Source organism: Impatiens glandulifera, chromosome 2 (assembly GCF_907164915.1).
Source record: "Impatiens glandulifera chromosome 2, dImpGla2.1, whole genome shotgun sequence".
Lineage (NCBI taxonomy): Eukaryota > Viridiplantae > Streptophyta > Magnoliopsida > Ericales > Balsaminaceae > Impatiens > Impatiens glandulifera.
The window spans coordinates 6,882,101-6,895,273 of NC_061863.1; the positions used below are offsets into that span (position 1 = coordinate 6,882,101).

At 28.7% G+C, this 13,173-nt stretch overlaps 2 protein-coding genes across 2 annotated transcripts; one reads left to right on the forward strand and one right to left on the reverse strand.

Annotated features, from left to right (window-relative positions):
- Positions 1–1,149: 1,149 nt before the first annotated feature.
- LOC124927881 (upstream activation factor subunit spp27-like) lies at positions 1,150–3,244 on the forward strand. The gene is made up of 2 exons (XM_047468374.1): positions 1,150–1,492; positions 2,896–3,244. Exons 1-2 carry the CDS (start codon positions 1,232–1,234, stop codon positions 3,016–3,018), a joined length of 384 nt encoding a protein of 127 aa, XP_047324330.1. The 5' UTR covers positions 1,150–1,231; the 3' UTR covers positions 3,019–3,244.
- Positions 3,245–3,929: 685 nt separating this feature from the next.
- LOC124924244 (pectinesterase inhibitor-like) lies at positions 3,930–4,463 on the reverse strand. The gene has a single exon (XM_047464303.1). The coding sequence runs from the start codon at positions 4,461–4,463 to the stop codon at positions 3,930–3,932; it is 534 nt and encodes a 177-aa protein (XP_047320259.1).
- Between the last annotated feature and the right edge of the window lie 8,710 nt (positions 4,464–13,173).

Here is a 13,173-nt window from a genome sequence, read left to right on the forward strand (position 1 = left end):
CATTAGTTGAGACCATGAACAATTTTGATTTGCACATGTGGTTGGGTTCCCACTTTTTATTGCAAGTGTAATAGAGACATTTTTTCATATTTCATCCATTACAATAGGGTCTATTTGCTTCATGTGGTCATGGTTTATGCTAGAAGAAGACGCACATCAGAGATTTGACTTGAGATCGGTGGTTCGGTTGGTTCTTGGCTAGACCGTGTTAACATTGGATGCTCTGTTAAACAACGGTGGTTTAGCGCTATACAAATGCCCAATGCTCAATAAGGTCTTGAATGTCACTTCTTGGAACTTGGTCATCGACATGACTTTCATTTAAGGATCTAAAAAACCGCAGTCTGATAACATTTGCGATTTCCTTCCTCAATCCGAACATGTAGCAATCTATAACATACTCCCTAAACATACTATGCAATTTTTGGGAAATTGACATTTTTCAGAGATTGTATTCTTGGACAAAATTGACCTGTTTTAGATGCATCAGTTGTCTCATGAGAGTATCATGTATGGAAGGACCGAACTGCAACAAGAGGTCTCTCTTGAACACGTCCCACGTCATGGATGCTCTAATCTTACGTTTCTGAATAATGACCTATACCACATTCTGACATCACCAATAAAATGGATGGAAGCGATGTCAAGTTTAGTTGCATTAGTAGTCCTGTCCACCCTAAAAAACTGCTAAACAAATATTAGCTAACCCTCCACATCTGTTCCATTGAGTTGAGGGAAATCAACATTGGTGAGCCGAGTTGGAGAACATACCAGGTGTTGATGGAAGAGCCTATCGAGGGGAGGGCCATGGTGAGCAACATCAACAAAAGCCCTAGGACGGGGCCATTCGATTAAAGCATCAATCTTAGCTTGTTTTCGTATTTGTATCATCGAGTTAAATTTGCAATAGAGGTTAAAGTTTTGATCTCAAGGAACAAATCTTAAATTGCTAATGTTTAGCATACAAACTTTTTTTTATATATATATATAAAATGAGTACCCACCTGGAATGTCAAATGTGATTTCTAAGGCTTCTAAAATTGTAAAATAAAACTAAAGTTATTATTTAATTTCTTTTGATAATTGTCCTATTTATGAGGGGAATTGTCCAAGATCACTTAATTATTTGATAATTGTTCTACATAACTAGGGTTTTACTTCTCTCCTAGGGTTTTACTTTTCATCATTTTAGGGGTTTTGTAAAGTGGAGAGAAAAGCAGAAGAAGAAGACATGGCGACTGGTAATGTGTTTGGGAAGTTATTCGGGCCTCTAATGGCTGCCGCTAAGAGTTCCGCTTCACAGACGGCTGTCGCTAAGAGTTCGTCTTCTGAGACGGCTGTTTCCGCCACGAAAACTGCTCCCCGTCTGGTTGGTATCCTGAAGCCGGTGAAGGTATCTCCTGCCCTCGCTAACTTCCTCGGCGTTACTGAGGCCTCTCGAACTGATGCTGTACGTAAGATTTGGCAGCACATCAAACAGAACAATCTACAGGTTTCCATTTCTCTTATCTTATTTACAGTTTTTTTTTTCTTTTTCTGTTCTATCATTTCATTTCTTCGTTTAAGCGTAAACTGAACCTGAACCTTAACTTAATCTGTATTGTAAACATTAGCAATTTGCAACATGGTAAAGGGACAAATTTCCCTTTTTTATGGAAAAATGAAAAACGTTGGACCAATCATCTGAATATTTGAGAAATCATCTGAATAGAAAGAAAGTCTGTTCTTCAGTCGTGTACCACTTTCTTTTATTATCTTACAAGCCTAGAACACAAAAAACAAACATCTTTAAACTAAATAGCACTAGGGTTGTAAACTAGCCGGGCCAAAGCTGACCATTTTCAGGCTCGAGCACGGCTCGATTAGCATATATTCGGGCTAGAGCTCGATTCGAGTTATCAGACTCGAGCTTGACTTGTATGTATGTATTTATTTGGGCGCACTCGTGCGGGGCTTGATCTTGACTCGTTAAGAGCTCGTTTACAACATACTTCAATCTTTTGGGTTATTAAATATTAATTTATTAATAAATATTATTATATTAATTAATTTTAAACAGGGTTTTAAACGAGCCTCTAAAGGAACATGTTCGTCATCCCATTAACGAGCTCTAAACAAATATGTTTGTTCGTGAGCTGACGAGCCGAATATCTAAACGCTCTAGCTTGGCTCGTTTAAAATTTTAAACTTTTAAACAATTTTGAGCTTAGCTAGTTAAGACTAATGAACGAGCTCCAACGAGATTCGAATAGCTCGCTCTGTTCATTTATGATCCAAATGAACAAAAACAAGCTAATGTATGCCTTAAGTGGTCAAAGTAAAAGAAAATCCTAGCCATAACAAAGAAGTTGAATGTATTCGATGTCAAAATGGCTGAGTCAATTGCAGATTCTCCATTTGGTCAAGTAGAGACATCTTCAACTGCTGCCATTGAATTAATTTAGTCTGTTAATTTTTCTTTTCCATTGATGAATCTTAAACTTACAATTGTTGTCTATTTATTTGACTTTTTACTGATCTGTAGTCCTTTGTAAGGATTTAGGATTGAGTTTATCTTGGGGAAACTGCAAGAATTTGTATAAATGGCATTCCTCTATAGCTGTTTAGACCTTATAGGAGATAGAAATGAGGAATGATTTATCTCGGGGTTGATATTTGACCTCTTTATCTTCTGTTTAATTTAATTTCTTTGTTTACTTAAGCTTTATGTTCTTCATTTTACTTGAGCTCATTTGGAAACCTTTCTGGAGCTAGTTCAAATCCAAACTGAATTCCTGATCTAGTTCCAGAAAATGTTAAGTGTTTGGCCCGAAAACACACAAGGCCTATAGATTAATGGTATTGGTTATATTTTCCAAGTTTTCCTAAATGTGGATCATTACGATTGTATTGCAGAATCCAGAAAACAAGAAGGAGATATTTTGTGATGAGAAGTTGAAGACAATATTTGAGGAGAAAGACAAAGTGGGGTTTCTCGAGATTGCTAAATTGTTGAAACAACATTTTGTAAAATCTTAGATCGGCCGATATTGATTTCCTAACTTTTGATCTTATCTTATAATTCTGATGGTAAGTTTCATGTTCATACAAACCTCTCATTGCACAATTATTGAGAATGCAGAGAATCTTGTTTCTTTTTCTCCCTTTTGTACAATGAACTTCCTTATGTCTTATGTTTTGACCTTTGTGCTTTATGTTATGTCTTTTTTGAAAAAGTTAAGTTTGTATTGAGTTGAGATGTCTATAATTGTTATTTCATTCTATAAAACTTTGGTTTAATTATTTCTTATTTAACTATCTATAAGGCAGGAACTACCAACTGAATTGAGAGGGATAATATCATACAAGTTTCTGATATTTTGATATTTTCTTATGGTTATTTGAGGTTCGAATATAAATGACTAAAATTGTGATAGTTCTAGCATAATTTGGTAAAAACGACATAAGTTCAAATTTCAAATAACAATTGGCCATTTTTGTATTGTTGTTGTTCGTTGAGTAATAATGTTCCTATCATTTTGTTTTTTTAAGAAATCCTTGCCCTATCTATTCCCACTTCTTTTAAAGTTATTTGAAATGTTTTGTACCAATTGAAATTTAGCTCTAATATGAGTAAAATAAAAATTATCATAAGGATTTCTTCATGAATATATTTTATTAATAGGTTTTTTTAAAAAAAATTAGTATCAAATAACATTTTTTAAATACACTTTTGTTGTTTTGTTGGAAAAATATAACAATGTTTACTAGAAATGTTTTTACACTTTGAATTGAGGATTAGAGATTAAAATTAAAGATAAACTAGAATAAAAAATAAGAAAAGTCAAAATCAAAATCAAAATTGTTAAAGGATTAACTTATCATCAAGAAGTTAATGAAAACTTTATTATATTTTGTTACACTATTTATTCTTCTCAATACAAGCCATATCAAAAGTAGAGCACAATAATTTTTGTACAAATATCAGCAAAGTGCATCATCATCAAATTTCTATCGGTTAGATTTGATTGATAAATAGGTCCCGGTGGCGCACTGAAATTATCTTCACAATCTTCAGCTTCTTGGCGAAAACTATCAATTTCAATCTTGGCGTAATCATAAGATTTTGAACGAAGTTTATCAACGACCAAAGCAATGTCAGCAATTGCTACCTTATAACCGTGTGTGCATCCCATGTATAATAGTTTCTTATAGCCATTGGTTGTCTCCTTCATAAGATCATTGATCTTAATTAAGGTCTTAGAAGCGTAACTAGTCGATGCTTTTAGTATAAGAATTATAAGTTCTTGAACATCAGCATTTGCACTTGTTGGGTCCGATCTTAGAATAGAAATGCAAACATCGGGATAGTCTGTCTTCTTGCAAACATCGTTGATCAAATCGGCATTAGAAAGATTATTGAAGGTAAATAAGAGTGATAGTGTAAGGATTGATATCAAATAAATTGAACTTGATGCCTTCATGCTTCGAGTAGACCAGAAATAAACAATGCAACTACATATTTAATTCTTTGGTAACATTTAAATATATAATTAGAAAATTGGTATTATAATAAATAGTAATATTGTGTCTATCCACTAAATAAAAAGAAATTTCAACAAAGTAGGAAAAAAATCTTTTAAAAAAAGGAAAGAAAAAGCAATAATATCCATAAAATTTCTTAGATTTTTTTTCTAATTTTTGTTGATCAAATTGATTAAAAAGGAAAGAAATCCTATTCTTGAATTTACATGAAAAGTTAGTTTTAATTCAACTTAAAAGGGAAATTCTTTTGCTTTCTCAATTTTAAAAATTTGCTCAAATTATTATTTTATGTACCCTCCTCCCCATTCTTTTAAAAAAGTATAAAAAAATAGTTATCAAATTTAGAGGTAGGTACACTTTTAACCTAATATAAATTGACTATTTTTTTTTTTAATAAAATGATATTAAATTGAAATTTAAAAAAAAAAACTAAATAAACTAGATAACTCTTATCAATTTATAATACACAATTTTATATTTCTTAAATTTAACTTAAAATATATAAATTCAAATTATTATTTTTTTCTTTTTAAAGTAATATACACTTATTTTAACCCACTATTTAGTCATGAACCAATACCTTTATTTTCAAAGTATTTTTATATAATTTTTTTTATATGATTGATGTTTAATAATTAATTCGATACTTATTAAAAATTGAATTAATTATTATAAATATCATATAAATAAAATAAAATTAATATCACATTTTAAATATGAATAAAAACATTAAATAAAAGATGAGTGATAAGGTGAGTGAATTTGAGTGAGAGAATGTATCACGGTTGAAAAAATGATAAAAGATGAGGAAAGAGAAAATTTTTATTATTTTTTGGGCTAATCAAATTACACCACATCATTCACTTCCTCGTTCATTTTTTCAAATTCTCTTTCTTAATCATTTCTCCAAATAAAATAAACAAACCAATAAAACTATATTGTTATTTATTCACGTGGGCCAAGCCCAGCACTTAGAAGTTCACTATTCAAACTAAAGCAAAGAAGAAGTCAGGAATTAATATGGAAAGAAGTAAAACATTCAGGGCCTCCGCAGAAAGAAAAATATAGGAAAGAAAAATAATGAAACGGTGTCAATTTGATACCGTTTCTTTTCTAAATGAATTAACCCCAAATCATTCAAACCTATCGCCAAGTGTATTACATGAAAATTTTCAAATAAGGACAAATCAAGCTTAGACTTTGAATATTTTGGTTATTTAAGGATGTTGTAAAAAATAAAAATCTTATTTGAAGAAAAAAAACAAAAAGATTATTTGAGTTTTTATTTGTTAAATTACTTTAATGTCCTTTTACATTTAAAAATTAATTTTTTTAATAATAAAATAAAAATATTTTAATATTTAAGTTGATGGGATTAGAACGGTCAGACGGGCCAACCAATGGTGGTCGGGGAGGGCTTACACACCGAAATCCATCGTTTGACGGGTCGGCGACGGGCCGACCCACCATACCAGCGGGCTGACAATCCCCAACCCAAGGTGAGTTGCGGGTTAGGAGGGTCAGCTAGCGGGTTGTCTCACTACAAATAAAAATAAATAAAAATCATTAATAGTTTTAGAAAACAAGAGTTCAAAAATAATGATCAAATAGTCACAATACACACCGAACAAGAGTATTGTCTATCATTACACATTAATTAACCAAATAATTCAACAAAATAACTAAAATTTGAAAAATTCATAAAATAGAAATTTCAGTAAACTCAATATTATTTAAATATCATCAATCGAGATATAATCAATGTCAAATCCTTCTCCTTCATCGTCTTTCTCTTCAATGTCTGCATCAACATCCTCTAGAATATTTGATCCTTGTTGGACAAATGAATCTGTTATTTAACAGAATATTAAGTTTCAGACTTTCCGTGTGAAACTTCTGAAACTGAAATCAAGTTTGAATCTACGAACTTTAAAGGCGAGAATGAAGAGAAGAAAGACAGAACAAATAAGTAGCTGACGGCCAATGGGTGAAGTATTGAGTATTTACTGATGCAGTCTGGAACCAAGCTTGAATCCACGAACCCTTGAAGGCGAGAACGAAGAGAAGAAAAACAGAACAAATAAGTAGCCGATGACCGATGGGCGAAGTATTGAGTATCGACTAATGTAGTGCTGCCTGTGAGAGAAAAAAACTAGGGCTATGCGACATATGTCTATAATGCTACAAATCAGATTTTTTTTGCCAACTCGCGGGTCAACCCAAATCCGACCTGCCTAGGCCCACGACCCGAGCGGGCTGGCCCGTGTAGGCCCACTTTCAAATAAGCTGTTAATATTTTAACTCAACCCGTCTAAATTATTTGACGGGGCAGACCAACCCAAATTGACGGCTCTAGATGGGATGAGTGATTTGATGATTATAACTATAGTGATATGAAAATTGTATCTATCTAATAAATAAAAATGAAATTTCAACAATTTAAAAAAGAAAAGGTAAAAAGAATAATGTTTTTGAATAAAAAACAATAAATATTCATGAGTATACAACATTTACTTCAATTTTTAGATTTTTTTCTAATTTTTGTTGATCAAAATGATAAAAGAAAAAAAATTCTGAATTTGCATAAAAAAGTTGGTTTTATTTCACCAACTTGAAAGTGAACTTTTCTACTTTCTCAATTTTAAAAAATAGTTTAATTTTAAAAATTTTTATTTTGGTGAGAAGGCTGATTGTTACAACTATTTCAGAGTGTGACTAATTCCCGCAATATATAATTAGACTTGTCGTTTCACGAACTTATCCCACACTCATCACCTAATGCCACCGTACTAGAAGAGGAGATAACTCAAATTAATACTCAATGAATTCTAAAAATAATAATGAAAAATAGTGCGCTCCTAAAGTTCAAAATTAGGATAATTGTATACATTAACCTAATATTAACCAACTAAACTAGATAACTTTATCGATATACAAAACTTTATGTTTATTAAATTTAACTTAAAATATATTTTGAAGGTTGTATACACTTATTTTAACCCTACAATTTATAATTTTCTTGAGTTACATGCTTGATTCCAGTTTAACCTCTGACCTCATGACATTAAAATAATTAAATACAGTCCAGAATAAGAATAAGGCATTAATTTAGGAAGGCAGAATAACAATTTATTTGATAATATCAAATATTAGGCCCTATAAAGAAAGAAGCAATTTAAAGAATCCTTAACAAAATTAGTGACTAGAGAGAGTCTCTCAATCAAAGTAAGGCAAGTCAATTCTTTCTGAGAAAATGTTTTGTTTTACACTATATTTTTTCCAAAGTGCATTCTTAAACCAATTGAACTTATCAAGATATTCGTTTCTAAATTAATATGAAAGTTTCCAACCAACAATTTTATTTTAAAAAAAAATTATATACCAGTTTTTTTTTTGCACAAGATTGACCGAACATATGCTTCCTTAATTGAAAATAAAGTTGAAAAATTCCTCTCAAGACAAATTAAAATTTTTGCTCGCAGTAGAATTTAAATAATTAACAAATAAATATACCACATATAAAAGGAATTTGTATGTATTTTTAACATAAATTAATATATTATAATATTTTAAATAATTTTAAATATTTAGAGTAGGTAAAAAAAATATATATATAAAAATCCATTTTAAACCAGATAATATACCTATTACCCTTTAATACAAATAAAATAAAATTAACATGGCATTTTAAATATTAATGAAAACATAAAATAAAATTTGGACTAATTCTTATTTATTTAAAGTGGGCTAATCCTAGCCCAACCCTTGGAATTTCACTGCTCAAAGAAGAAGTCAGGGTTTAATTTGGAAAGAAGTAAAAAATGAAGGGGCCTCTGCTGAAAGAATGATGAAACGGTGTCGTTTTAATACCGTTTCTTTTCTGAAACAATTAACCCCAAATCAATCAAACCAACCTATCGCCGTTATCTTCCCAAAGAGAGAAATGGAGAATGAGGAAGAAGACCAATCACGCCGTTTGGACTTTAACGGAGTTCAAAACGGTAACTTGATGACTTTAAGGGTCATGGAGAGTACCCTAGAGCGGTTGAGATTTGCAAATCTATTGTATTAGTTTGTTGGATGGTTTATGGTTTTATTTGAAAATGATTCTTCTAATAACTTATTTTTCTGATTTTAAACCTTTGAATGAATAATGTATTTCTCACTTAAGCCAAGTTGAATTTAAAAATCACTTAATTTATTATATCTTTAGATAATAAATTAGACTATGCAATTTAATTTATATCTACTTGTTTGGCAGAAAGAAACGTAACAGTATTTACAAAAATTCGGGTCATGATATTATTATTGACGACAATTATCTTATCCGTACATGGAGGTGTATTCTCACAAACAAATAAAATTGGGTCATTAGTTGGAGTTAGAGACTTAGAGTATCTTCCTGAAATCACAAACATTTTAAATTTTAAAGCATTTTAGATTGTTAAAATTTAAAATTTATATTCTTGTATTTTCTTTATACATGTTAAACCATTCATTTGTATTGCGTTTATTTTCAGTTTAAATCAAGATAAAATGTTATTTTGCTTTATCAAAACTTATGCTTTCTCTTTTTAGTTTTTTTTAAATAAATGACTGTTGAGTTGTTTTTAAAAAATAATTAAATTAAACTATGTAAATAATAATAAGTTGAGATATTTATTTAGACCAATTTTGGAAGATGTTTGAAGAGTTTTTGTTTGTTTGTTTTGCATGTTGATATTTGCTTGAAATAACTGATGAATTAAGTTGGAGAATTAATCGCCTATCTTAATTTAATACGTTATATTATTATTTTAATTCCTTAACGATGAGTTTATGCTTTTATTTTCATATTTCATAGGTTTTTTCTCATATTATGTTTGTATCAGTGTGTTTAACTAATTTTATCCATTTTGATTATACATTAATTATTTAAAATAAAATTAAAATATTTTTGAAACAATATATAATTTTAAGATATATTACATGAAAAATTTCAAATAAGGACAAATTGAATATTAAATGTATAATTAGTTAGAAGTGTATAGGAAATTGTGCTCGAGTCTTTGTTCCAGATGTTATTCATGAATTTGATTTTCTTTTTAATATATATATATATATATATATATATATATATTTTTTTTTTTTTTTTAAATCTTTTTAAAGAAATTAATACGATTTCAGGTGTGGTGAGATCTCTCACTTTTGGAAGTTTTTCCAAGAAATCAAATTTTAAATTTTAAATTTTTAACTTCTATTATATTGTTTTGTTTAATTCTTTGTTTATCTCTTTCATACTTTAAATTTTTCTTAAAATTTGTCAATCATTTTTTTTAAGAACATGATGTACATTTTATAATGTATGTCACAAACTTAATTACCTTTTATACAACATGAACAATTTTTCAAATAAAAAGAAAAAAGAAAATTTGGTTAATTGTTTTTCTTAACAAATTGATAATTAGAGTTAAACCAAAGGGGAGCAGTTTAATGGATTTGAAGCCCTTGTTATTTGGTTTAAAAAAAAAAATTGAGTTTCAACAAGTTTTTTGGGTTTGTTTTTTGTGCATCATTTGTGGTTATCATTTGTGATATTGTTTTGTTTGATTGCAACTTGATTAAAGGATTTGAAGCTTCTTTACACTAAATTTGCAATTGATATAATCTAAATGATGATGATTTATTGGTATTAGAACCTTCAATAAAGGATTAGTTTAGTTATACACAATTGTCATTACCAATCTCAAGCAATGTTTCTCGATTTATCTAGTAGAGAATGCAGTCTTCTACTAACGGTAAGACCTAACTAGAGCGGTGCATCGTGCATAAACGTTCGTATTCGACTCGGGCAATTCGTGTTAGACTTTTAATCGTCTCGTGTTGTGTCATGTCTCAATCTTATCTGTGCCGTATCGTGTTTTGACCTACTCAAAATATTATGATTCACAGACTCTTTCGTGTCGTATTATTCGTGTCGTGCTAACTCGTGTTTAATTTTGTATTTCGTGTTATTCCGACTAAATTTTGTCATCGTGTTAGTACAATCGTGTCTTGACACCCTAATGTTAATTATTTATTTATATATATTAAATTATATTGTTAGTAAAAATTATAAAATATGATTATTAATTTAGTTTAATTTAAAAATTTTAAATTAATTTAATAAGTTAAATATATTAAATTTATTTAAAAAGTTATTTAGTAGGTAAAATGTGTAAATATAAAATTTAACATATAGTTTCATAAATAATAATTTGAATTTTCATAAATAATAATTTGAATGTCAATTATTTAAAATTTATTTTAAAACATACAAATAATTATTCAAATAAAATTAGTTAAATTTGTTGTTATAAAGTTATTAGTTTATTTAAAAATATATATATTAAGTAAGTTAAATACGATAAATGTGAAATTTTATATTTTTTAAAATATTGAATTTATACTTAATTATTTAATTAGGTATATGATATTTATTATTATATATAATTAAAAGTAGTGTAGATTTTTTTAGATAAAATAAAGTTTTTTTTAAATGATTTATTAATTTTTAAAATTTTAGAGTGATGTAAGATTTTTTTAAGATGATTTAGTGATATACAAATATTAATCAATTATTAGTGCAAGCAAGTAGTTAATACTTTTTAGAAAAAAATTATTTGAATTGATATATTATTAATTTTTTATTTAATATAATTAAAGTAGTTTAAATTTTTTTATGTTAAAATATATTTTTATAACTATTCAATATTACATTTTTTGAATTAATATTAATTTTATAAATTAGATTTTTATTTAATTAATAATATTAATTTTATAAATTAGATTTTTATTTAATTAATAAAATTAATTTAATATTTTTATTTTATAATTTTTTTTGTTAAGTAAAGTTTCTTATTAATTTATAAAATTTGGGAGTGATTTAAGATTTTTTTAAATATCTGATGATAAACAATTAAATATGTGATCAATTACTGGGAGTGACGTAATAATTTGATAATATTAATGTAAATGTGGATAATTTGAGTAAGAAAGTGGGAAAAAAAGTGAGAAAGAAAATAGAAAAGGTGGGTAGAAATTATAAATATATATTATTATATTATTATATTATTAAAATTAAAATTAAAATTATTATCATATATTTATTATTAATGTATTAACAATAATTGAAATTATAAATAATTAAAAAATTAATAAGTAATTAATAAAAGTAATATCGAAGAGAATTATTAATAAACTTACATTTTTATTCATATATTTTTTATATTATTTGAATTAATATTTTTAATATTTTATTTTAGTATGTTTAATTTTAATTATAAATATTACATTTATAAAATTAAATAATTTATTAATTAAATAAAAATGTATTAGATTTAGAGGATTTTAATGTGAATAGCTTGGGTGACTAATTGTGTTTATGTCGTTTCGTGTGTATACTCGTGCTCGTGTTTATACTCGTGTTGTGTCCGTGTCGAGTCGTAAGCATGTTATGATTGTATAAACTCATAATTGTGTCGTGATCGTGTCGTCTCGTGCTTGTATTGTGTCAACCCAAGACCCGAGTGAGATAATATCGTATCATATCGTTCTGTACAAGTATCGTGTCGGTTCGTATCTATCTAACCCATTACCTAGCTCTAAACTCATGATGACCAGGAGAGTCTTCTAGTTGACTCTCTTGCGAAAACGTAACAATCATAAATGACTCGAGGATGGGATCATCATCGAGTCTATCAGGCTGAGGAGGAAGAATTTCAGTGTTCCGTAAATAAGAATTATAAATTTAAAGGGAGAAATAAGCAAAAAGGAGAGGGAGAAAAACACCCCCACCACAACATAGATGATGAGGAGTGGATGGTTGTCTCCGACAAACCCACTTGAATTTGTAAAATTTAGAGAAGGTGTTGCCGCCATGAAAAGGTAATTTGTAAGCTTTTCCAATTCGACATGCTTCACAAGCATTAATATTTTGATTCTTAACATAGGTAACTAAAAATGAGAAATAATATAAGATGTGGTGGCAGCACATGGGTGTCCAAAGCGATGATTCCATGTAGACGTTAAAGCTCAAAAGGTCATAAGAGCGTGTTTATGGAATAGATCAAATCCGATCAAAAAAGAAAATTTGAAAAAATTGAAAATTTTCAATCACGGATCATGTTACAAATGATATGGAAGCATACCAACAGCTAGAGAACACTCTCAGGGCGTGGTGGAATCTATCCCAAGGTCTGGATCGAGGCTTGGATTGTCGGAACAGGTTTTCAAAAAATTTAGTTCACCGAAATCTTCAAACCTTTGATTCATGTGATGATATTGGGTAGAGATGGACATCGTGCATAAACATTCGTATTGACTCGAGCAAGTCGTGTTATACTCTTAATCGTGTCGTGTTGTGTTGCGTCTCAATCTTATCTATATCGTATCGTGTCTTGACCCACTCAAAATATTATGATTTACGGACTCTTTCGTGTCGTGTTATTTATGTCTACGAGTTTATTCGTGTCGTACTAACTCGTCTTTAATTTCGTATTTCGTGTTATTCCGACTAGATTTTATCATCATTTCAGTACAATCGTGTCAGTACACATTCATGTTAATTATTTATTTATATATATTAAATTATATTGTTAGTAAAAATTATAAAATATGATTATTAATTTA

Excerpts from the sequence above, each read along its gene's own strand:
- LOC124927881 (XM_047468374.1), top strand. The coding sequence starts at position 1,232 with ATGGCGACTGGTAATGTGTTTGGGAAGTTATTCGGGCCTCTAATGGCT. Across the intron at positions 1,493-2,895 it reads TCAAACAGAACAATCTACAG|AATCCAGAAAACAAGAAGGA; the intron begins GTTTCCATTTCT and ends ATTGTATTGCAG.
- LOC124924244 (XM_047464303.1), bottom strand. The coding sequence starts at position 4,463 with ATGAAGGCATCAAGTTCAATTTATTTGATATCAATCCTTACACTATCA.